This window comes from Pyxicephalus adspersus, chromosome 11 (assembly GCF_032062135.1).
Source record: "Pyxicephalus adspersus chromosome 11, UCB_Pads_2.0, whole genome shotgun sequence".
Taxonomy (NCBI): domain Eukaryota; kingdom Metazoa; phylum Chordata; class Amphibia; order Anura; family Pyxicephalidae; genus Pyxicephalus; species Pyxicephalus adspersus.
The window spans coordinates 56,508,985-56,534,597 of NC_092868.1; the positions used below are offsets into that span (position 1 = coordinate 56,508,985).

Consider the following 25,613-nt stretch of genomic DNA (forward strand, 5'->3'; position numbering starts at 1 on the left):
GGGGGGTGACGGTAAAAGGGGGGGTAGACTAGGGGAGGGGGTGACGGTAAAGGGGGGGGATAGACTAGGGGAGGGGTGACGGTAAATAGGAGATAGACTAGGGGAGCGGGTGATGTTAAAGAGGGAATAGACTGGGGAAGGGGGTGATTGTAAGGAGGGGATAGACTAGGGGAGAGGGTGACGGTAAAGAGGGGATAGACTAGAGGGATTCCTGTCTTTATTTGACCCAGGGGAGGGTTGACTGTAAATGGGGGAATAGACTAGACTAGGGCAGGGGGTGACGCTAAGGGGGGATAGATTAGGGGAGGGGTGACTGTAAAAGGGGGACACACTAGGGGAGAAGGTGACGGTAAAGGGGGGAGGGTGTGATGATAAAGTTGTGTGAACCGGTGATATAGACCAGTGCAGTATTGGCAGGGCTGTGGAGTTGGGGCAATTTTGGGGTATCTGGAGTTGGCAATGAATGTTCCGACTTCTAATAAATGTAAGTTGTGATAACATGGAGTATGTTAAATATTTCACAGATGATAAAATATCGCAGCTGTAATACTGAACTTGTCCTTACTATGACATTTCTACATCTTTGGAGTGTAAACATGAGAAATATTCAGCGTTCTCCCCAGACCCTCTTAGCTGGGTGCACCGCCCGACAATTCTTAATACCCCCCCCCCAGCTTGGATCAGTGATTTGATTGGGTGATGAAATGTTTGGTGTTTCTATCATTGAATCCGGGTTACACAGAGGGATTCCATTCTATATTTATTGTCTGTTATCACCCCATGCCGGCTGCACACCAATCAGATTACAGCTGGATGCCATTTATTTCACTTTTATGTTTATGTCATTGAATGGATGAAGCAGCCAATGATGCAGTTTTATATTTTGTCCTTCCTGATCCTCATTCTATCTTTGGATAAATACAACTTTATTATTTTTGTGTTTTTAGTTTAAAATTTAGGTTTAAACTTTACTGGCCGCCAATTCCAGGCTGATCTATGGAATAGAGCGTCAGCTTCCCGGGCTAGGAGTTCCTGTTCCCCGTCCATATAGCTTGACAATGGCTGAGCTTTGCAGTGAGGAAATGCTGTGTTTGTTGTGTTTCAATCAACATAGATCAGCAGATTTACATTGGAGGAGTCGTTGCACCATAAAATGAAGAGTCGGAGGGTTTGTGTACAGCCTGGAGTAGAAGTAAAAGGATTCTATAGTCTAAGGGATGATATAAATGTTATACAATAGAGGGGGGGTATTTATGGGGGTATGTACAGAGACCAGGATGGGGGTATTGGTAAATGGTGTCTCAGTATACAGAGTGTCAACCAATGTACAGTGACCACTCACTGCTGCTCCCTCTCCTGGTGCACGGTGGCTGGTCTTGTCTCCGCCCCTTCTATATTATTCTAAAGGCTAAGTATGTAGTGGGTGGGGCTTCTGGGCCCCTCCCACAGCTCTGCTCTTTGCACAGGCTGCATACAGCACAGTGATTATGTCATCTCTGCTTTTACAAGGTAAAATCTGGGTTTTTCCCCAGATTTATATCTTTTGTGTCTGTTGAGAAATGTTTCTCTTTAAATTCAGCTTCCGATAATAACTTTGTGTCTCCCCCAGGCAATCGTCTACATTCATTGGTTGCTGACAATATTGTAAGTATAATTTATCCCGATGGGTCTGATTGTACAGATTCTGCAGTCTCTGATAACATGAAATGCCTACAATGCTATCCTGAGATCATGTGATCACTGCGTAGGTTTCAAGTCATATTAAGGCAATTCATTAAACAATGAACCTGGAAGATTCCACACCAGGGAATGTTTCAGTGAATGTCACATTTACTGCTTTAAAAATAGATCCCTGCAGTGTGTGTCTCCCCTCACTTCCTGTGTCGGTGACACAACAGGAAGTAAGAAGTATTTTCCTCAGTGGGGACACCGTTGTCTTTATAAAGTGACCATACACTGAATGTATCTTGGTCCATTCATTGATAGAACCTTCTCATGTCTTCCAGCGCCTGCACCCTCTCCTGGCTGCCAAATGCCTATTATCTGGCTAACCTGACTGTCCTGGCGGTGGGCATCTGGGCAATCATCCAGAGGGACTCCACCGATGCCATTTTAATGGTAAGCTTTCCAGTGCCAGTCCAACCAATTCTGATATTGATGCTTTCCATCTCTCCGTCACATTCTGCCAGAGAACCTGGGACCCCTTATAATGGGGATGGAGGGTGGGCGGAGCTGGGAACCTGGGTGTGGCTCTTTGGCAGTGGGTGATATAAGTTGTGTGATCTATGGTGGGTGTGCTGTTTTTGGGGAGTTACAGGAGAGCTTCTGATTGGCTGATCTTTGTTTTCAGTTTCTGGCCGGGCTGATTACAACGGTGGTATTAGACATCCTCATCCTCGCCCTTTACTATGCCGCCGCCGAGAGCGCAACTGCAACTTTGCCCACCCGAGACCTCTTCAGATTCAGCGGTGGGATGGCCATACTCAGCCTCTTACTGAAGCCCCTGTCATGTTTCTTCACATATCACATGTATGTGGAGCGTGGAGGGGAGTGCAGCCTTAACATAGGTAAGAGCGCCAGGGGGGGACTCTGCTTCTACCTGAAATACTCTGCGGGAGGACTCTGCCCCTTCCTCTATAACTCTCCTCTCCTGAAATACTCTGCACTCTCCTCTCCTGAAATACTCTGCTCTGCTGGAGGACTCTGCTCCTTCCTCTATAACTCTCCTCTCCTGAAATACTCTGCTGGAGGACTCGGTTCTCCTCGCTCTGCGCTCATCTCTCCAGCACCTCCCCTCTGTATCCTTGTTGCTGGTTGTGTTTTGTCATTACGTCCTCTCTCTCTCTGTCATCGCTTCCTACAAGGCTGACTGACCTCTATTTACTGTGCGGTGAAATATTCATGTCTGTTGTTGCAGCGCATTGCTCAATCCCGTCCCCTGCTCTGTAATTACACCCTGCGGCCCAACGCTGGCGGCTTTTAAGAAGAACCCCACATATAATTAATTTACCCATAATAATGGTGCAGCATGGCATATCCCTATAGATGACGACATTTATACCAGGAAGTCCCCCTCCCCCCCATCCAATGAGCGGGGATGCAAGGCAGGATGTGACCATGCTAGCCATGGTGAGCTGATCATCAATGGTGTGGGGTCTTCTCCCAGCTCCCCCACTTGACCCAACACCCCTGTCTTCAACTAAGAGACTCTAACGCGTTTCACTTCTAGCTGGAGGGGTGGACTGAACAATCAGCCCACATGGATAATGAAAGACCAACTGTGTTCTTTCATGTTGGCAAATATCAGTTATTAGTATGAAAATGACATACGGCACTACCAACGCCCGCTGGCCCCTCCTTCTCTCCGGTGCACAACAACCAAGGAGCCCATTTGTGCCTATCCATCCAATCAAAAGGAACAGCTAATGAAATGAATCGGGATATCACAACCATGTGGGTATTGTTGAGGTGCTTAAGATGTCCACCAACTCCAGGCCTACGCGTTTTACCTCAAGCGGGCTCAGTGCATGGACATGGTCCTTTAGTACTCAGTTCAAAAAGGCCAAAGTGCCCCATCCCCCTTCATCAGCTATTGCTGCAAAGATTACAGGCCATGCCCTTTTTGCGTCTCGCCCGCTGTTGAAGCACCCAAGTTGGCCGTTTCTTCTGCTTATCTCTCCGGTGCACCACAACCTAGGAGCCCTTTTGTGCAGTCCATGCATTCAAAAGAATTTGACAATGCATTGGAATATCCCTACTATGAGGGTGTTAATCAGATGTTTAGGATTCACCCTGCCAAAGTCTCATGCTAACGCGTTTTGCCCCCAACAGGCCTATGTCCTTTAGTACTCCAAAGTCTCCCTCCTTTGAGCTGTAGCTGCATAGATTGCAACCCTTGCCCTTTTTGCATAATGCCCCCTGTTGAATTACCACAGTTGACCATTTATTTAGCCCACCCCTCCACCCAGTAACGAAACCGATGAGTGAAACGCGTTAGTTTGTGTCCCTTAGTTATTTGCATATTTTTGGGATTTTGCAGCTTTTGGGGTTTTAGTTTGCTTTTGTTATCCCCAATAATTTGTGTCGTTTTAATCTTTGCCAGTAACTTCATTTTCTTTTTATTCTCCTCACCCAGTGTCCTCCGGATTCCTGACCGGCTCCCGAGATCGAAGTGCCTACCAGACCATCGATCACACCGATGGCACAGCTGAACAAGAAAACAAGATGCCCTCCCGGTACTGAGGGCAGAAAGGCACGACCCCCGCTTGTCATCTCCGCACCAGGAAGGGGAAGAAGCTTGTGGGTGGTCAGAGGTGGAGGAAGTGCCTTACATATGGGCCGCCGAGCCGCTGCTTACCTGTCGTCTGACGGATTTCTGTGTTACCGAGTCAGCAGGGAAATGTGTTTGTACAGCTAATCAAATATGCTGCAACTCCCCCTTCAATGTGATTCCCTTGTTGATTGTTACTGCCTCCACTGTGACTTATGGTTATAAAAATGTATATTTAGGACCAAATAAAGGGAAGTTTAGGGTTAGATGGGTCTTTTGGGGGCCAAAAGTATTGAAAGCCTATTAAAGTTTTCAGTTTAATCCAATTCAAGCCTGCCTGTACTAGCATTCTGCACTAAAGTGTGCTTGCTGTCTGTGTAGAAGCAGTGGTCTCTCTGTGGAGGTCTAACACGCCCCCATCTGAATCAGGTCCAGAGACCTCCATTCAGCAGGAAGGCTGAGCCTAACTGATTGGAGATCTCTGGCTCTGCAGGGGTGTGTCAAACCTCTGTAGAGAGATGCACTTCCTGCTGAGTTAGACCCAGAGCTTTTCAATCAGTAGTGAGGCTGAGCCTAACTGATTGGATCGCTCAGGCTCTTCAGGGGCGTGTCAGATCTCTGTAGAGAAACACCTGCTTTCATGCCATTTTCTGCATCATAATGGCAGGGGACATGCTTTTCTTTCTAGGCTGCTTGTTGCTCACTTTTTTTTTTTAGTTTTACAGGAAACTGAAATGAATTTAGCTGATTTGAAACAAAAGTAATTTTGGCGTTAAAGGCAGCTTTTAGCGGTTTTGTGATTGGATCCAACCTGTTTTAGACCCCACCTTCTAAATCCCAGCTGTCCAATAGGGTTAGGTGACACTGAGCCAAGATGGAGAATAAGATCAGCTGGTGTATCTAATAATGATTTCAGCCCCATATTGTCTCCTAAAAGTTTGCTCATTCTAAATCCATTCCCTTCCCCTTGTTGGTACTACAGCTTTATAATGATTTATTTTTGGATTTGTTCTATGTGTATATACAGGCTCATGAAGTATGCTGCGTGCCTATAGGATTATTTTTATTTTATTCATTTTTTTCAATTCCTAAAATTTGTGTCCCGGAGATCCTCCTGACAACAGAAAGTTGTAGAATGTGAACGGTTGTCACTGGTATGAAGGACGGGGAGTTCTATTTACAGGATAAAGTTTGCCTGAAAGTATTCTGAAAAGTGTTTTGTTGTGGTTTAAACTTTCACCCTGTTACAGGTTTTCATAGCATTTTTTTTTCTATAATTTTTTTTTTTTTGAGAATTTTTTAATAAAATAATTATTAAGTTTATTTGTACAAAAAGTCACCATGACACCATGAGGAGCCCAGAAAGGGTTTGTAGGTACAGATGACATTTCTTTAGGAAGGGACATTTTTCTATGGGTGTTCAGGATTGGCTGCATACCCAGTGATGTCATCAGCCTCTAGTGAAGGGATAGGCTGCATACCCAGTGATGTCATCAGCCTCTAGTGAAGGGATAGGTCAGCCTCTAGTGAAGGGATAGGTTGCATTCCCAGTGATGTCATCAGCCTCTAGTGAAGGGATAGGTTGCATTCCCAGTGATGTCATCAGCCTCTTGTAACTGAATTGAATGCTTTTCTGGTGATGTCATCAGTCCCCAGTGAAGGGATAGGCTTATATCCCAGTGATGTCATCTGTCTCTAATAATATGCTGCTTTTTCAGTATTGTCACCAGTTTCTGGTGAGTGTATATATCTTATTCCTAGTGATGTCACTGCTTTCTAGTGAATAGATAGGCTGCATCCTTAGTGATGTCACCGCTCTTGTGAACGGATTGGTTGCTTTAAGCAATCTGGCTCCACCCAGCAAAACAGAAATCCCTGTACACCCTTAAAATAAAATACTCTTTGCTTCAGATTGTTTCTCTCAGGAATATTTTGTCGCTGCACCTTATCCCTATTTGTACATTCTCCCAGCTCCTCCCTTTGCACAACATTTTCTGTATTGTTTTGTATCATATGATGATATCTTTGTTTGGTAAAGCTAAAAAAATAAAATCTTTGAAATATAATCTGATCATTTCTCTTCAATAACCGCAGATTTCAGGGCTTCATTTTATTTTGATGGATCCTCAGTACCGTGGTCAGCTCTCATTGGCTGCGCCTCTCATCCAATCAAATGCTTGTAGTGCTAAAATCCTGAATTATGAAATTATGCTGAAATCGGTACAATTGAATTTTCTCTGACTTGGATAAAATATTTTTGGTAACAGCCGGTTGATTCTTTTTAAATTCACCAATTTTTATAAAAATTGAATTCTTTTACGAAGAACATTTTCTATTGTCTCCTCCATCAGAAATCTCGCTGAATTGCAAAGTTAAAAACAAAATATCGAATTCAAGGGCGAAATATTTCGTTTCTTTCTATGTAAATATTTGATGAGCGTTTTATGTTGCATTTTGGTAAAATTTCGTGTTTATCAGCAATTTTTTGGGGTCTGAGTACCTCCCCCTCCCCCATCTTTGCCCAAATCAATATCCGCTCATTGGGGACTAATTGCCTCATCTGCAGCTGCTTCTGATGTGAGATTTCAGCTCGTCTCAGATCAGGAGGTAAAATAATAAGGTCGCTCGCGGCTTCTTCTCACCGGCAGCTGTCATCGTGTCCGAGAAGCGGCATAATGTGCGCTCATTACCGCCCTTCCTGGTAAGCTAATGTGCTGAATGCGATGAAACAGAACAGCGAGGGGACTGAAATGAATTGTTCGTGTCAAAATTGTCGTCTCGTGGTGCAGCCTAATCAACTTTAGGAAAGGTGATTTTTTTTTTTTTTTATCTGAAATGAGCTGAGCTTGTGAACACGTCTGCGTATCCTCAACCTATCGGGAGACGGATTTTCTGTACAAACATTTTTTTTAATTAACTTTTCAAAATAACAGCAAATCTGATGAAGGGTTACAGAAAAAAGAACTAAACTAAAAGGTCTAATGCCATTCCTTAACCAGATACAAGAAAACATATTACTGCTCACGTGTAGAATGAGTTACCAAGAAAAGAAGGGGAATTAATGGCAATTAAACAAATTATTAAGAAGCAAAGGATGGCTTAATCATGCAAAAACAGTACAAAAGAGCCATGTTTTAGATATTCATAAGGAAGAAAAAGGCAATGTTGTGTTCCTACGCGTTTTGCTTTTTCATTGAAGGTACAAGATATGCCGCACACGTTTGGATTGCGCAGGCTGGTTAAGGTAAGTTATCAGCAAAGAGAGGGTTGCTAAGAATGCAACTCTCCATCCAAAACAGCGAAGGATCGCTTAATCCTGCAAAAACCATACAAAAGAACCATGTGTTAGCTATTCATAAAGAAGAAATGGGAACTCTCGTCTCCTGATGCGTTTTGCTATTCAGCTTCTTCAGGGAGGTAGAAGATATGCCGCACAAGTTTAGGTGGTGCAGCCTAGTAATGGTAAATTATCAGCCAGGAGAGGCTTTTGCTAGGAGTCCAAGACTCAATCTAGAGCAGGTGAGTTTTGGAACAATCTGTTAAGAAGCAAAGAATTGCTTTATCATGCAAAAACAATACAAAAACATGTATTAGCTATTCATAACATCACTTCTAGGCTGATAATCTAGTGCATGGTTTGTAATCAATCTGCACGTTTTTACAAGAAAGAAAAAGGCAATCTTGTTCCCTACGCGTTTCGCTTTTTAGCTGCTTCAGTGGAGGTACAAAATTATATGCTGTACAAGTTTATTTTGTGCAGACTAGTTAAATTATCAGCCAGGAAAGGCTTGCTGGGAGTCCAAGTCTCTACCTAGAACAGGTGAGTTCTAGAACAATTTTAGGAGAAAAGAATTACAAAAAGTCCAAGTCTCCATCCAGAACAGCGAAGGATCACTTCATACAAACAGTACAAATGAACTATGTGTTTGCCCATTTTTTCCTTGTTGGCTGACGCGTTTCGCTATTCAGCTTCTTCAGGAGAGATAGAGGCTGATTTGCCGAAATTTAGAAAGAGCAGACTATTTAAGGAGGGGCTTGCTAAGAGTCCAAGTCTCGATCCAGAACAGGTAAGTTCTAGAACAATTTATTAGGAAGCAAAGATAAACAGTGTAAAATGTTCTTAAGAACATATCTAAGATGATAATCTAGTTCATGATTCATAATAATTCTGCACTTTATTTAGGTAAGATAAGGTCCATCTCGTTGACTGATGCATTTCGCTATTCTGGAGACTTAGATATTGATATGCTGCAAACGTTTAAATGGTACAGACTGGTTAAGGTAAGTTATCATCCAGGGATTTTATGGAGAGGCTTGCTAAGTCTCATTCCATAACAGATGAGTTTTGGAACAATTTATTAGGAAATGAAGAATGGCTTTATTGTACAAAAACAAATGTGATTTTTTAGATTTTATAAGATCGTATTTAGGCTGATTATTTGTAAAAGTAAAGTAAAGGGGAATCAAGTTTACTGACGCGTTTCACTATTCAGCTTCTTTTGGGGAGATAGAGATTAATACGCAGCAAAAGTTTACATGGTGCAGACTGGTTACAGTAAATTATCAGCAAGGAGAAGCTTGCTAGGAGTCCAAGTCTTGATTCATGCTTACCTCATGGTAGTCACTCCAATACCACGAGATACCTTGGCAGGAGACGGCCAGCCTAATCCCTCCAGCTCTGCTCCGTCAACTCCCTTCCACAAACATGGGCACCAACCCCTTGGAGGCTGCTACTTCCCACCAAGCAGAAGTATCTAGGCAGCTCCACTCAAACTATTCTAATCCTACCTTCTCTTGTTGTAAACAAAGAACTCATCAGTTCTGGATTGAGACTAGGACTCCAAGCAGTCCGTTCCATAAAATCCCTGGCTGAAGAAGCTAAATAGCGAAACGCGTTGGATAACAAGATTGTCCTTTTTTTTTTTAATTTGCTGGGTAGTGAACGTGCTGACTATATCTCAGAATTCAGAACCAGGCCAGACCCTCCGGAGAGAATATTTTTGGTTTTGTTGAGAAGTAGAATCACTTTCATTGATCGTTTAGCCCAGTGATCACATTTACATTTTTCATGAATAATTCACAGACCCATGGTAAATCGGGCAGAATATTGCTTTGCTTGTAGTTTAGGTGACAGTCTGGTGAAGTCAGCACGTTTGCTGGGTCCATGCATCGGGGCCCTGCGTTCACACAACAGAGATTTGCAGAGTCAGCGTATTCTCCGTGTTCGTTATATCTTGGCACGCACGTGCGGCCGGCTAATCCCACCATAACGATCGCCTTCAAGGCCGCAGATGACTGATAAGGATTTGGCTTGGGACATAAATCAAAAAGCGATGACAGATCTGGAGTACTGCCGGCTGACTACGAGTCTCATTGCAGATTAAAGCGTCGCTCCACCACTGCACAATGCCAGCGTTTGTTCGGAAAGGTTTTTTAGCCATTTACTGATTTCAGATCACTCGTGAACTTCCTCTTTAGTGTAATGTAAACCATAACTAGGTGACCTATGGATTCAGTGTTCTCCCCAGGCCCTTTTAGCTGGGCGCCCCACCCGGCACATATTGGTGACCCCCCAGCTTGGTGGTTAGTTGGGTCACAATACAGAGGCTGACACCCGTCTACATCTTCCTACCCAGCTTGAAAACATTTCTGGGGTAAACGCTGAGCTTGTTGTTTGTGGAAGATTTAGCAATATTCACAAAATTGGTATTACTGGAAAAATCTATTTAAACGGAAGGAGAAATTGCGAAAGTTTGCAAAATGTTTGCCTTGCAGTAACTTTTCATTGCCAAGTTTGCCAGTTAATTGCAAAGATAAGATTCTCACCTAAAGTGCTGGGCAGGGGGATCTGTGGGAACATATCCAATGTATAGCCTGGAAAACATGTATTTAAAGGTGATTTGTGACGAATATTGCTGGGGGGAGGGGTTGGGGTGCCTATGGGAACATTTCCCAGGCGAAAATAAAAAAAAAACATGTTTTCTTTAAATATAATGTAAAGTTTAAATGAGGACTGTAAAACTTTTAGCAGAGTTTAGCTTGCATTATTTCACTTGTGACATGTTCCTAAAAGGTCCCATCATGGCCGTGTGAACATTTTAATAAAATCTGCCAGTTTAAAAAGCTTTATTAGAATTTTGGAACGGACCGGTGACATGAGATCTGCTTTAAGTGATGGGCTGGTATTCGGCACAGCCAATGGATAAAGTGTATCATTCATTTTATTTGCAATCTTCCATATAGTTATTATTTTTATTATTAAACAGGATTTATATAGCGCCAACATATTAGGCAGCGCTGTACATTAAATAGGGGTGATGAAGGAATAGTATTCAACATTCACCGGTTCTGCTCATGTTTTGGTGTGGCCCTCATTAGACGGGGGTCAGCGTCTCCATTGTCTTATCCTGCGACAGATTGCGTGTCGGACTAATCAGCAGGAATAAGCGGCTTAGACGCTCCTGGGAGACCTGCGGCAGCCATTTCTCTGGAGATAGGGGACGCCAACACCTGAGGTCCGACTGGGGTAAGTAAAGAACCAGAACCTTTGTGTCAATAGACGGTGGCCTATAGATTGGGGGGGGGGGTATTGGTGCCTCGGAAATGTTGCAGATCTAAGTAATTAAAAAGGAAATTTCCCTGCAGACCACATTGACCCATTACTCCTTTTTCCTCATCTGCCATGGCAAAATTCTAAAAAAGCACCAGCTAGGACTGGATTGGTTCTTTTTCTTTTTGCTTACATTTTCATATTGATGAATGTGGAACCCAATCCGTGTGCCCTCCCGTCCTGGGTGATCACAAACCAATAGCCCATACATTGCCGATAGTAAAATCTGCATGTGCAAATCCAGAAATGAAGGCAGATGATGGCAAATCTCCACTTTTCCTGTACAGATTGTCCATCGTCCCTCCTGACTCCGGGGTCTTGCTGTTGGTCACATACCAGGTAGGGGCCACATAAAGTGAAAATTAGGATAGAACTTCATCTGCCAAGGCATCCCCTGCTCATGCATTTTTTGCCATGTACTCATTGGCATTGCCTGCGAAGGGTTTTGCTTTAATGTAGTTCAGTGTTGTATCCATTGCAGGGTTTTCCATCTTTAGTGGCTGCCAAATACAAACACTGAGCTTCAATGGGAACCAAATGAATAGGTGAAGCCACCAGGTAAATGATGTATTCCAAAAAAAAAGGAATCTAGAGGAACCCTCTTCCGTAATATTATTAATAAACGGGATTTATATAACACCAACATATTACGCAACGCTGTACAATAAATAAGGGTTGCAAATGACAGACAGACACAGGAGGAGAAGAGGACCCTGCCCCCAAGAGCTTACAATTCATCAGGGCTTTATTCTGCTTACTCAAAGTCAATTGTGCAACCAAACATTTCAGTGTTCTCCCCGGCCCCCTTTAGCTGGGCGCACCACCCAGCACTTTTCAGTAGCCGCCTGGCTGTCTTTGGGTGGTTACTGAGAAGTTGGGTTACCTACGGCTCCTTCACACCCAGCCTAAAAATTCTATTGCATTTGTTATATTGAATTCCATACAGAAAACTTTCTTGGGTATTCTTGTTCATTAGAAGCCCCGATGAAGAGAGGTCATTGGGGTCCAGGAAACGTGTTTGTGGCTCCTTGGATAAATAACTTGCATGGCGCTCTCAGTTCAATGCCACCCATACTTGGAGTTGTCTTCATTGCCAATCAGCATTCAATTCCCTTTCCCATTCTATGGGTTTCTAATATAGATGGGGGGATTGGCCCAAATTACCTGTGAAGGATTGGATGAATGTTCTTTGAAGTTTGCCAAATCGATGCCAAAAGTGTAACCCCACCTTAGTCCATGGGAGACAAATCTTTCACTTGGAGGAGTGAAAGTATCTTTTTGTGAATGTGAATGTTCTTGTTAGGCGATTTTCTCCTAGGAACATTTACTCAGCGGAGAACGTTGTCAGAAGAACAAGTAGATGGAGATGTCACCCCACAGGTATGAGCTGATCTGCAAACCTCATCACACGCACGGCTCCAAGACTTTTCTAGAGCTGCCCCGATTCTCTGGAATGGTCTTCCTTGTCCTACTCAGCTTGCTTTCACTTTCTGCTTTATTAAAAGAGCCCTCAAAACCCAACGCTTCACCCTCACCTACCCGTCTTCTTCTGTGTCCTAAACCCTCACTACTTCCCACCATTCCATATCTCCCTCCTATTGTGTGATACTTCCCCCACCTCTTAGATTGTAAGCTCTTCTGGGCAGGGTCCTCTCCTCCTCCTGTGTCACTGTCTGTCATTTGCAACCCTCATTTATTGTACAGCACTGCGTAATATGTTGGTGCTATATAAATATAGTTTAATATTATTATTATTAATAATAATAAACATAATCCTGTCCAATATTTCCATCCTCGATCTCCGTTTCTTATCAGACACAGATCTAAATCCAGAGACTAACTAACATACACCAAGCCTTTATTATATATTATAATTATTCTTTAATAAATGACTAAACTATAACCTAAAGCCCAAAATGTAATATTCGGATTAGGAAAAGGTAGAAACATTCTTTTCTTTTGGCTTTGTGACTCCGGGTGCTTGCTGTTGTCACCGATGGCCATAAAACTTTGTCAGCAATCCTAACCTTTCCTATAATATATATTTTGTGTGTGTTGGGAAGATTTCATATTGCACCTTTATATTATTAAGATAAAAATAAAATCCAATGTGTGGGTAATGACAATTCCCTTTACGGTAAATTCTGCATAGGAAGCTAAAGAGACCCTCGGAGGTTTATTATATTGTGTCCGGTAATGAGGGGTCTTTGTGCTGAATGGTAATAACACAACAACCCCTAATGATTCTGTTGCGGTATTCTAGCATATCTTGGGGTATCATGTGTATGGCCCTTCCAATAATCCAAATGAATAATAACGTACAAGGTGAATGCACGACTAATGTCAATATATCAATTTTCTTCTTTAGATTCACTGAACATGAAACAAAAGACAAAGGTCAGCATTGACGGTGATATCATGTCTGATTCTATGGCAGGAACAAGCAAAATGACTCCTGTGAGCAGAAAGGGCAACTCGCATCAACGTGTCAAAGGTCAAAGAAGCAATGAAGTGCGCTTGGTGCAAGACAATATATACAACCGCACACAACATCAATGGATGGTCCCAGCTCACAAGGCAATCAATGTGCAAAGGCAACAAAATAACCTTTCTTCTCCAGGACCGGCTGTCAGATCTGGTAAAGGTTCTCAAGGTAAGAAGAAGAAGTCACCATTGTATTGCCATCAAAGAGAGCCGTGTGGTCTGCATTTAGGAGAATGGAGGGCTAATGGGGTTTTCCAGGCCACATGTTGCCGGACAGATAAAGGAAATTGTGCCGGTTCTGTAATGAATCAAATAAATCCCAACATTAATACCACAATTCATCCGGTGGGATTGTCCATGAGGGATGAAGCAGCTAACGATGAGTTGGATGATTCAATGGTGGAGTCTTCGGTATTGGCTTGTCCAGTCCTTGCAGGAGAAGAAACTGAGGATCTCCATTTATCTGTTACAAATGGAGATCAACGTTGCCATCCCAGTCTTGTCTCTGAGAATCTTGGTTTGGAGTCCCATCCTTGGTTTGGAATGGAATGCTTTCGAGACATAAGTTCTTCAGAAAATCCCACCATGGAGGCCACCAGAAGATCCTTAGGTCCCAATGTTCCGCCATCATTTTCACATTCTAGAATAACTTCTAGCAGTTTCCACGATCCCACCCTTTTAAGTTTTTGCCCCAACTTGGAACATCCATCAAGTTTTTTGCACAGTGACATTGACAAACCTTTGTCCAAGGAGGACCGGGAAATGCGCCCATATTACGACCTCTTCCTGGACTTCCCAGAGAAAGAATCCAAGGATTTTTATTCCAAGTTTCATCAACCATCTTTAGAATTTCCTTCTGAATTTATTAGAACTTCTACAACCCTTCCTAGAGATGTTGAATCTGGACAGCATGGCGGATGCTGGTCTACTGGACTTGGCCCATGGCTGGTATCTGAAGATGGTGGAGATGTCTTCCATGAAGGGCTGGTTATTTCTGAGGAAGAATATGGTGCAACGTCATTGAAGAAACATAAAGACGACCTCCAGACATTTCAAAGTCATGTAAGTTTGCAGTGTTTTATGTGTATATCGACGTGCCTGTCCTTCACTGAGCTTATGTCTGAATCTGGGGTTAGGTAGGGTTGAATTGGTGGTTACCTTTAGACCCAGCTGGGGTTAGGGCTGGCAATTTCGGAGCGGCTATAGGATAAATGTAAGTGAGCAAAGCCTTACTGTTCACCCTGCCATAGTGTAGCAATGCTGGGCTACTGCACTCCAAAGGTAAGCAGCCCATTCTCTGCCGCAGTATGACCCGCCCCCTGGGGGCCACACCTAAGCACTGATTGGAGGGCTTCAGCTCCAATTAAAAAGGGGTGTCAGACCTCAACAGTGCGCTGCTTACAAACATCAACGTGGCAATGTTATTTGTCTGGACTTCAGCTCCTGTTGTGTTTTATTAGAAAGCAAATTTGGCTTGGCCAAGCATTTCTTACATCAGCTCAGAAAGTAAAGTGGGGGGGGGGAGACCTCCACTGAATGAACGAAACAAGAAAACACAATCATTGTGCAGCCCTACTAAATACAATGCAAAGTAGCTATAACAACCCCCCATCCCATGTGTATATAATACTACAATCCATAAACAATGTTCAAATACTCAGGGATGAGAATATTTACCATAAGAAATAACAAATAATAGGAAGTGAAGAATAATGTGTTTTCTGTTCCAGATATTTAAAGAGACAATCACTGAATTCCCCGAGAAATCTCCACCTTCCAGGTACTGCAATCAGCATGTTATGGATGTTTTATCATTCTTCCTCTCTCTCTCTCTCTCCCCTCCTCCTCCTCCTCTCTCTCTTTTCTCTCCTCTCCCTCTCTCTCTCCCCCCTCTCTATCTCGCCTCTCTCCCTCTCTTCTCTCTGTCTCCTCCTCTCGCTCTCCTTTCTCCCTCTCTTTTCTCCCTTCTCTCTCTCTCTCTCTCTCCTTTCTCTCTCTCTCTCCCTTCTCTCTCTCTCTCCTCCTCCTCTCTCTCTTTCTCTCTCTCTTTATTCAGTTATCGTGCAGGTAAATCAATTCATTGTTCTCTGGCTGGAGTCCTCCTTTAAATCTCCCTCCCACTGTGCTATCTATGGCAGGAGACAATTATCGTCCAATCATCAGGCAGCTCTGTGGTTCTTTAGATGACAACACTTTCTGGGCTTTTCTGAACCTTATGTCGCCGTGCTGGTGAGCGAGCGGCCAGGGATGGCTCTCACTTCCTCATGGAGAGATTTCATTTCTTTATTTTCATGGCTTCTGCTTAAACCTGCACTGAACATGGCTGCCCCTCTTCCCATGACTTAACTTTTCATACACAATAACTCTTTCACTGTTACACCGCAATGGAAACATTATGGGCTCAGTTACACTATTGTGGAAAATGGCGCCAATCATTGTGTATTAGGGAAGTCAATGGGTTTGTATGGGCAACGCATGGTAAAGTTATAAGCATGCACTAACATTGCCATCATGTGATTGAGCCATGTCAGCTCCTTTTCCTACAATATGCATAGCGCCCTCCTCTGGGCAGATGTGGCTTTCTTGCCTCAGGCAGCAAACTCATTGTCTTCATCTTTAAGGTTTTGGGTTCACCATCTATGATAACTTTGGTGAAGTAAAATACAACCTACAAAACTTAGGAGAAAGGTCCCAAACCAATGGTGACCCCCAAATGTCAGAAACTTATGAAGTCTATTTATGGATAAATGGGCCATTGAGAAGCCGCCACATTTCAGGGGTTCTGGGGACCTTCCTCAGGGCTTCTCGCTTTCTGGTGATAAAAATTCTTAGATTATTGGGGTGAAGGAACGGTGGAGTGGCTCCAGCAAAAAGTTTGGTAGAACCGAATACTTCGGCATGTTTAAAGGTCTTTGTCACTTTGTATCAAATACCATAGATTTGTTTTCCATGCTATGGATAAAATAAGGACGAATGATAATTTATTATGTTTTGGGATCAGGAGCTGATTGTGCATTCACTTGCCAGATTCATTCTTTATGTCTGAGTGCCTATGGTCACTGGAAGTCAAAGTGCCCAATTTTTTAGGTGTCCCTGGGACAGGGACTGAGCCTATACGACACTCATTGTACGATTTCCTCTTCCAATTTATTTACCGATCTGGTAAAATGTTGGGATCTGAAGTGAATTTAGCTGACCAATCATACGTTAATCCTTAATGGGATCAGATCAGCTGTGTTGAAGCAATCAAGCAATTGGGTGATGCTATTGGTCCAGGGTTCACCCCATGATTGGAAGGGCAGAATATCGTACATATGAATGCCATGTTTTTGAATTGATTGATTGGACCGGCACAAATTGGTTGGGTACAAATCTTGCCCTGTGTATAAAGGCCAAAGGTGACAACGCAATGTTCCTGCGATGGGACCCCTGGATGGGCCAGCTTGGTGCTTCATCTTCTCCAGATCCTCACCCTTGTCTCTGTCTACAGATATCTACGCCACACAGATCGGCTTCTCCTCTCCCGCTGCTTGAGAGCCTGGAATAAACTCATCAAAGAGAAATATGAGACAGCTCAGAGGCTCTGCGAACGCCACTTACTGCAAAAAGGGCTGCGAGCTTTGGCATGGGCCATCATCCTGCAAGACAGAGAAGCCGGGGACCTGCGAGTGAGGTGCAGCCGAGCTGCTGATAAATATGTAAGTCTAAACAACTCTAAAAATGGCCGCATTATGTTCTTTGTAGGACCAGAAATAACTGAGACAGAAATGTGAATATTTTATACAAATTTGGAGGCCAAAAGCCTGAAGTTCACACCAATATCAGCTTTTTGGGCAGCCCATTTCAAGACCATGGCCATCTATATGGAGTTGACCCCCTTCGCCCAAGGCCATAAATATGGTGTTCCTTTTAAGCCATGGCAATCAATATATCAATATAGTGTTGTCTACCCTCTGGCCATGGCCATCAATAGTTGTGGGAGTTGTCCCCCCTCTGTTTATAGCCATCACCATAAAGTTGTCCCTCCTCTGCGTATGGCCAATAATATAGAGTTGTATCCTTTCAGCCATGGTGGCAATCAATATTCAGATATCCCCTTCCAGCCATGGTCATGAATATGGATTTGTCCCCTTCCAGCCATGGTCAACAATTTTGAGTTGTCCCCCCTGATGCCTAAGGCTATCAATGTGGAGCTGTCCTTCTTCTGTCCATCAGCTTATAGTTGTCCCCCCACCAGCCATGGCTATGAATATGGAGGTGCCCCTCCACACCCATGGTCAGAAGGAGAGCTATATATTGATAGCCTTGGGCAAAGGGCAAACAACTCCATATTGATGCTCATAGCCAGGGAGGGAACAACTCCATATTGATGGTCATGGCTAGAGGGGGGGGGGTTACTTAAATATCGATGGCCAACAATATTGAGTGGTCTTCCCTCTAGCAATGACTATCAATACAGGTTTGCCTCCCTCCCCCAATGGACACTGATAGCTTAGTACCCCGGGGCAAAGTCATGGTGCAAACACAAAAGAGCCTTCACCAAACTGTGACCACATGGTAGATGAGAAGATCTGGCTCACAACTGGTGTTCCAATTCATCCCAAAGACATTCAGAGGTGTTGAGGTCAGAGCTTCGCGCAGGACACTTTAGTTCCTTCACACCAAACTGATGACCCCATGTCTTTATGGAGCTGGCTTTGTACCCCAGGGCCCAGTCATGGGGGAACAGAAAAGGGTCTTCACCAAACTGACCACAAGGCTGGAAGAGCTTAATGGTCCACATGGCCTTTGTATGATGGAGGATTACCAGGACCCTTCACTGGGGACACCCAAAGTCCACCATTGGAGATGGGTCAACCTCCATCCATATTGTGTACATGGAACTGGTCGTCCATACTACAGACACAAGAGACCATTGACCCAATCCAATTGGCCCCTTGGCCACCTTACCAGTTATTTGATGCCAAAGCAAGGAATATCCTGATGCGCATTTCTCCCTCTTGAACCAAGAACACTCCCATAAGATAATATAGGTTTCATAGACACCGGCTCTGGCTTGGTGGCTCATTATTGAGTTACGCCAGATTTGTGTTACCCATTTGGCCAAGAACAATGGCTGAAAACCAAACCACAAAATGTTGATGTCAACATAAACTCGGGGGCCGATTCTTGGGGTGGAGGAGCTGACATTACCGGAGTACAAAAGGCCCAAAGAGCACAATGGCTTCCTCTTCCTCCGAGCTGTCAGAAAGTTGAATTCTGGGTTGGCTTCCTCCCATCTGGAGAATTTGTCCCGAGGGTTCCTGGGCTGGTTGTCACCATGAAAGGCATTTATAAACTCAGCGTTCATTATTTTACAGAGGGCCCTAGAGATGGAGGCCGATCTCCAGGAGGAGGTGGAGAAAAACCTGCTGAGAAGATGTTTTGTAAGATGGAAGAGACATTCTGAGAACGTCCAAAGTGCCCGAATGCTGCACAGCATGGTCCTCCAGAGAAGGTATTCCTCATATTCATCTGCTGGGTTCTGTATCACCTTCCATACACAGGGGCCACAGGGAACATTTACCACCGCATAAACCTGAATAGATATCAACCATCCAAAAAAGTAATTCTGGAGGTTTCACTGCAGTACTATTTTCTGCCACTAGATGGCCGCAGTTTGATGACAAGCATTATTTTACCTATGAGCCCAGGTTGTTTTAGGCCTGCCCCTTGTTGGTGAATGAACTGTGCAAGGAGAAGCAGTGCAATGATAAGCTAATCGCTTTGACATTCTGCTTTCTCCTCCTATCAGCAGGGTCTTTGTAAGCAGATGAGCTTACTCGCTCCTTGTGCTGTTTCTGAATAACATTTTAATTTCTTCCTTTTCACAGAACATTCTCAGCTTGGTTGGTGCACACAAGACAAGTCAACGAGCAAGCTCAGTTGGTGAAGAGACAGGTCCTCTTGGGGCGAGGCTGCTGGGCTTTGTGGCTCTGGAGAAGGCGGCTGTTCCAGAGGAGGGAAGCGGATTTACGACACCAGCGCAGGAAGCATGCATTGCTCCATGCGATCCTGAGTGGCTGGCACAGATACTGCCAAAGTAAATGGCTTCTTATAGGAGAAAATTTCACAAGGGGGTGGAGCCTGGCTCAGAGGCCGACTCCTCCGTCATACCGGTAAAGAGCCCCGGTGTTCCTGTACCCCACAATGATCTACCATGGCCATGGTACGGGTTTTAGGAATGGGAAAACCTGGAAGTGGACAGGAACATTGCCAAGAACTAAGGCGGAGGAACCTCTCTGCCCCACCCACGAGGTACAAATTATGTCAGAGCAGCTCACCGATAGTTTCTCTGCCTTGCATGGCGCCATAGCGCACTGCACAGGTATATTATATTTTATATATATTATATTTTATATAATAAATGTCAACCCTGCACATGCCCTTGTCATTGACCTCATGTGATCTTTGACTTCTCCCCTGCCCCTTATAATAGGTGGCCCTCTAGTGGCAGGCTGGGGTCTCAGACACCTGGCACATCTTAGGTTTATAGAAAAGGACCGAACCACCCCAGGCAAAGACTTGCCACCCCTGCCATGACATAGACACACCATCCTGTGCCTGGGCTTTTACCATGTGACGGTCATCCCAAAAACATTTTCAATATTGCTAAATATAAAGCTTTATTTATAATAATGACACCTGGTGATCCTGCCATGTTCAGGTTCCTCCTGTTGTAGGATGACAACTCTCTCTGACCCTGGCTACCAATTGTGCTTCTGCGTTGTCACCCTGTCACATGAGCCCCTGGAGGTGACCACAAAACTACAATGTCATTGTGCACCATCAGCACTGCCTGACCCCTTCTGCATATCCTGACCACAATGCCCTTTGCCGTTCTCCAGGGAAGAATCAGCTCTCTGATAGGCTGATCCTGTGGGAGGAGCTACGTGTGGAGCAGGTGAAGCGAGCGGTGGTGAGAAGATGGAGAGATCAGCTGACCAAAGGCCTACAAGCAATGGACTACTGGCAGCGACTAATGATGGGCAGGTATGACACTTCCGTCTTTCTAACTTTGAGTTTGAGGCGGCTCTGCCATTGAAATTGTTTTTTATGAGATCCTAAAATGCCAAATGCCTGGCCAAATCCAGTTCTTCATTGTTGGTAATGGGCAGTAAATGAGCTTTAAAAGGAGCCATCACTGACCTATGTAGCTGCTGCCACTGTGGAGTAATTATTCTTCATTAGGATCTCAGCACTCTGCTCTCTCCTTCTAGAAGGTTATCTGAGGCTCTAGTCACTGCTGGGAGATAGCAGCAGGGGGAGCTGAGCTACTGAGTCACATGTGAGAGGGGGAGCTGAGCTGAGTCACATGTGAGAGGGGGAGCTGAGCTACTGAGTCACATGTGAGAGGGGGAGCTGAGATGCTGAGTCACATGTGAGAGGGGGAGCTGAGATGCTGAGTGATGATTTCTTAGGTGATGATTTACTGCCGGGAGGGGGAGCTGAGCTCCGGCATCTCAGTCCAGGAAGTATCTGGTGACCCCGCATGATGCCCGGATATAGAAGGTGCTGACTCACTGCAGCCTTCCCAATGACACTTTCTAAGAAGAGGATTTCTGAGCAGTGTCCCCGCACTCTGTCACTTCCTCTTTCTGAGAATCATTGGCTGGTTGTCCGTACTGAACGGGAAGTTTCTGTGTCACTCTGATGTGTGTGTGTGTGTGAGTGTACAGAGTTGAACATCGGGCTATTCACAGCCTCCCCCTGCCAGCATTCTGCAGAGGAGCAGCCTTGTGTTCTCTGTGTGTAAGCAGCGGCCTCTCTGCAAAGGTCTGACAGGTCCCTTTTCTGTGGCAGCACTAGAAATGTCCGATCAGCTTAAGTGTGACGTTTACTGATTGGAGGGCTGTAGGTCTGACTCATCAGTGGGTGTGTCAGACCTCTGTAGAGAGGTAGCTGCTTCCACATAAAGAACCAGACTCTCTGCACAGGATTTGTATTTCTATTTACGCTCTTTTAGTTCTCTGTGGATCCATACAATGACTCCTCTGACTTTCCCGATTTCTCTCTAGATATTTCCGGATTTGGAGGGTGGAGTCCACCAATCGTGTTCTCGGTGGTAAAGCTCACGCATTTCGGATGGCATGGAGTGCGGTGAAGATGAGGGCATCGTTCACACAATGGAAGAATCTCTCTGATACCCATCGGGAGTGCTGTGCTTTCCTGAGGAGGAGGGAGTCCCGGATTTGCCGTGGGGTGATGGGGCGATGGCGGCAATACACGATGGAAGAGAAGGCAGGGAAGATGGCGGACAGGCGGAGGCGTCGCTGGGCCCTGACAAGGTGGAAGGTGGAGCTTCAGCTGAAGGTGGCGCTGATAAAATATGGAGAGGTGAAGAATCTCCACCGGATGGCAAATTATTGGCAGATCTGGGTGTGGCAGCTGCAGCTCACCGTGGAGTGTAGATGGTATCATGGCAGAGTCCTGAGGAAGAGGTGAGGACGTGACCGACGGTATGTGACCGCATAGGTGTAATGCCATCACTGCACTGCCAGGGGGCGCCATCACCTCAGTTTTATAGGACAACTAGCCAAAGGATTGTTTGTAATTCTTCAGCAACCTTAACAGTAGCCTGTGACAGGTTCTCTTTACTGCCTTGGGGGTCTGAGCAGCCAATCACCAAGCTCCAGTACTGGAAGGGAGGGGGGTCACATGACCACTGTTATATGAGGACACATCATGCTTTATGTATCTGTGTTTGGCTCTGCAGGGCGTTCACCATCTGGGCCTCCGCCGCCCGGCGTCACCCTACATGGAGGGTCAAAGCTGTCCGATTCCGGTCTGAGATTTGTCACCGAATCCTCCAATCATGCTTTGACCGATGGAAGGCGGGACTGACCCTCAGGAGATCCAACAATGATTGGCAGCCCTCCCACCTACCGAGGATATCACTGCACTGCTGGGAAGCGGCCACAAGAGGGCACCAAGAGCTCAGACTGAGAACTGACAACTCTGAAACAGGCAGGGGGAGCCACACATGGGCGATCCAACACTGACACACCGATCACTGACACACCGATCACTGACACACACAGCACTGACACAGCGATCACTGACACACAACAAGCACTGACATACTGAGCATTAACACACTGACAAACCGATCGCTGACACACTGATCACTGATGAACTGATCGCTGACAACTGACACACCGAGCACTAACAGACACCGATCACTGACACACACCAAGCACTGCCACACCGATCACTGACACACACTGATCACTGACACACCGATCACTGACAACTGACACACCGATTTCTCATCATCTCTTATCCAATCATCTTTCCATTATTTTCCAGGCCTGTGATTATTGGACGATGGCGGCGGTGGTCTCCCTGCGCAGAAGATGCCGCCATGTGTGGGTCAGGACCAGAAAACTGCAGAAGATTTGCCGGCCGCTGGCACTGGGCAAGGTGATATTTGTGACCAATCACATGTAGAGTCTGCCATCTCTGCGATTGGTTATTTGGTGTAGAGTTGGAGTTCACCTTTAGACATAACGTTCTACCGAGCGCCATCAGACCTGGAGAGCGCAAGGTTCAACAAATCATTCTGACCAATCAGGTTTAGCTGCCCATAATATACGCACCAATCAGCTGACCTCTTCCAACCCCCACTGTATTGTGCAGCTGCCCTGTGATTGGTGGAGACAATTTGGGGCTGAGCTCTGACCGTGGATCTCATTGCAGGGAGGCCAACGCTCATCTCCTGGAGCTGTCTCGGCATTTTCAGGGGCGAGTCGAGCGAAATTGTCTCGTGGAGGCGGTGGAAGGGGTCACATGACACGGAGTCCCTGGTCCAGGAACTGGTAATTATAAAGATTTCATCATCAGTATATCAGAAGTGACCCCTCCCCCCAGGATGCAGCTACCCTCATGGCCCGCAGGTATCTAGGAGGGGTTAGAACTTCTGAAATGGTGACTACTACACTCCCATTCCTTGTAGGGGTGTCACAGGGACAGGAAGTCAGGAAAAATCTGTGATCACAATGCTGCACTGCTCCTGAATGCAGAGTGTTGTCACTCTCAGTGGGAGGGGAAGATATAGCAGGGGGCGTGGCTATCAGCATTGTCTCTGCTGCTTTATAATCCTGGCCACACCCAGTCCCACCCATTGCTTTTTAGAGTGACAGCACTGAGCTCCTCCCACTGTGACCTGCAGGGTCTGGGAGGGGAAGTGTAAGATACAAATGGAGAAGGATTTGGCTTGCTCTGTTAGGAGGTGGGGGGTCCTTTTACAATATATCAGAATCCTTTATCGTAGAATCGGAGGCGGCTGATGGAGGGAAGCTGGAAGATCTGGCGGAAGAGGTGGCTGCATATGTCCACAGCCATGCAGTACCTGGAATGGGAGAAGCGTTGTATTTGTCTCAAGGTAAAACCCGATCCCTTCTACAAATCTGTGTGCCACTTCCATATATGGCAATTAGTGACCCCATTCCAGTGACTGGGGGTTCCTATTGTCACCTTAGCTTAAATATGGTACAGCAATGATCACCAATGTGAATCTGGTATTATACTGTATGCTGTGCCCAGTGCAGCTCCTTCCCCTACAGGCTCTTGTAGTTTATGAACATGCTCTTTATTTGTACCCTAGGCCTTTACAAGATGACCAGGCGAGGTTTGGCAGGGACGATGGTGAGGATAGGAGCTGGGCCGTGACAGCAGTGCAGGGGGAAAGCGGTGATTCTACGCTCTGGTTACATTTTCCTAGAACTGACATTCCTGACATTCTAGAGAGGCCTCACTGCACACCAAGCTAGGGGCCCCGCCAAACAGGAAAAGAGGAAAGTACAAACCATGGGGACACAAATCAGTGCCGGGCTGCTCACCACCTACAGAAGAACTACAAGTCCCAGCATGACCAGCATTGTTATATCGCTGAATAGTGAAGGAGCAGCTGGAACGGATGGGCTCATCTCGCTGCTCATTCTGGGTTCAAGGAGGGCTGGAGTTTATACAACTAGGATAGATAGGTCAGCCATGCGAGTGCTTGAATTTCAGCAAGCCATTGGGCATTCATCCAGCACTGGTGACATCTCATTGGTCAGTGAAGTTACTTTGAGCTGACATTGGAAGGGACTGTTGGAACCTGGGGGGGTTGAGTACAGCTGGGAATAGATTGGGGAAAATCTGCAGCCCCCAAAGGAGCCCTCTCTGCACTGCATGCACGCATTTAAACCCCATAACCTGCACTCTGCAATGTGAACGGACCAGCCTGAGTCAGCCGTATGAACAGCTCCGTCACCGAGTACAAGCACGCTGCAGGCAGTCAGTACAGCAAGAAGCTTTGGCTGCACAGTGAGCGAACCCCAACCAATCCTGCAATAAAATTATTAGAGACCATTCAGTGCACAAACTTCATAAATGCCCATTTATCAATCAGCGTGAATGTTCTCTGCACTCACCAACTTCTGGAGGAAAAGTCAATATTAGCAAAGAATGTCTTATCATTCACCCAGGGAATGGGAGAGATAGGAGAAGGGGGGTGGACATTCACCTGTTCTGTAATGGTAAGGAACTAAATTATTCATCTGAGTGGTGTTGTGAGTTCACTTACATAAGTGGTGAATCTTCTTAAGGGGTACAGAAAATGTCCAATAAACATCTTGGTATCATAAATGACATTTCCACAGTTTTATAATAATTGTCTGTTTCCCGATGCGTTTCACCAATATGGCTTCCTCAGGGGATTTGGAAGCTGACAGCAGACTCCCTGCCCTCTCCAAAACATTCATTAAAAATGTAAGAACTAAACAACCGAATATAATTTGTACAATAACACCAATATCACCCATAAGACCAAAATAACATAGCTGGACTTCTACATTTCATTTACCTTCAAATCGATATACTAATTGCAGCAATCCTCCTTACTATATTCACAACCTTCAATCAATCATTAATACATTTGAAGTCACTCTACGTTCACCTCTACATTTCCTTACCATCCTACACATCTCCAATTGGATCTACAAAAGATTCCACTTCCCGCAATAATCAGGCTACCAAATATTATCTGATCTACAGAAAATTGGTCTCTTCAAATCCCCTGAGGAAGCCATATTGGCGAAACGCGTCGGGTAAACAGGGACAATTATTATAAAACTATGGAAATATGTCAGATAGTCACCAAATACATGTCACACTCTTGTATTTATAATATATGGAAGTAGTCGAGATGTGTTATTCAATATATTA

At 45.1% G+C, this 25,613-nt stretch overlaps 2 protein-coding genes across 3 annotated transcripts in view; both read left to right on the top strand.

Annotated features, from left to right (window-relative positions):
• The window catches only part of AGTRAP (angiotensin II receptor associated protein), a 7,112-nt gene extending 776 nt beyond the window's left edge, over window positions 1–6,336 (top strand). Inside the window, exons 1-6 of one of the 2 annotated variants that reach the window (XM_072425707.1) lie at window positions 400–484; window positions 1,610–1,644; window positions 2,007–2,118; window positions 2,351–2,567; window positions 4,136–5,785; window positions 5,852–6,336. In XM_072425707.1, coding sequence (XP_072281808.1) covers window positions 464–484; window positions 1,610–1,644; window positions 2,007–2,118; window positions 2,351–2,567; window positions 4,136–4,242 — 492 coding nt within the window. In that variant the 5' untranslated portion in view covers window positions 400–463 and the 3' untranslated portion in view covers window positions 4,243–5,785; window positions 5,852–6,336. Of the gene's footprint in view, window positions 1–399; window positions 485–1,609; window positions 1,645–2,006; window positions 2,119–2,350; window positions 2,568–4,135; window positions 5,786–5,851 lie in introns of those variants that run through there. The other variant, XM_072425706.1, reaches the window with a different exon arrangement.
• A 1,142-nt stretch (window positions 6,337–7,478) lies between these two features.
• On the top strand, window positions 7,479–24,855 carry C11H1orf167 (chromosome 11 C1orf167 homolog). Its single transcript, XM_072425330.1, has 12 exons — window positions 7,479–7,514; window positions 10,649–10,796; window positions 13,249–14,426; window positions 15,095–15,144; window positions 16,855–17,062; window positions 18,725–18,861; window positions 19,238–19,446; window positions 20,252–20,396; window positions 21,422–21,844; window positions 22,120–22,370; window positions 22,713–22,826; window positions 23,103–24,855. Exons 1-11 carry the CDS (start codon window positions 7,479–7,481, stop codon window positions 22,718–22,720), a joined length of 2,793 nt encoding a protein of 930 aa, XP_072281431.1. The 3' UTR covers window positions 22,721–22,826; window positions 23,103–24,855.
• The last annotated feature ends 758 nt before the right edge of the window (window positions 24,856–25,613 follow it).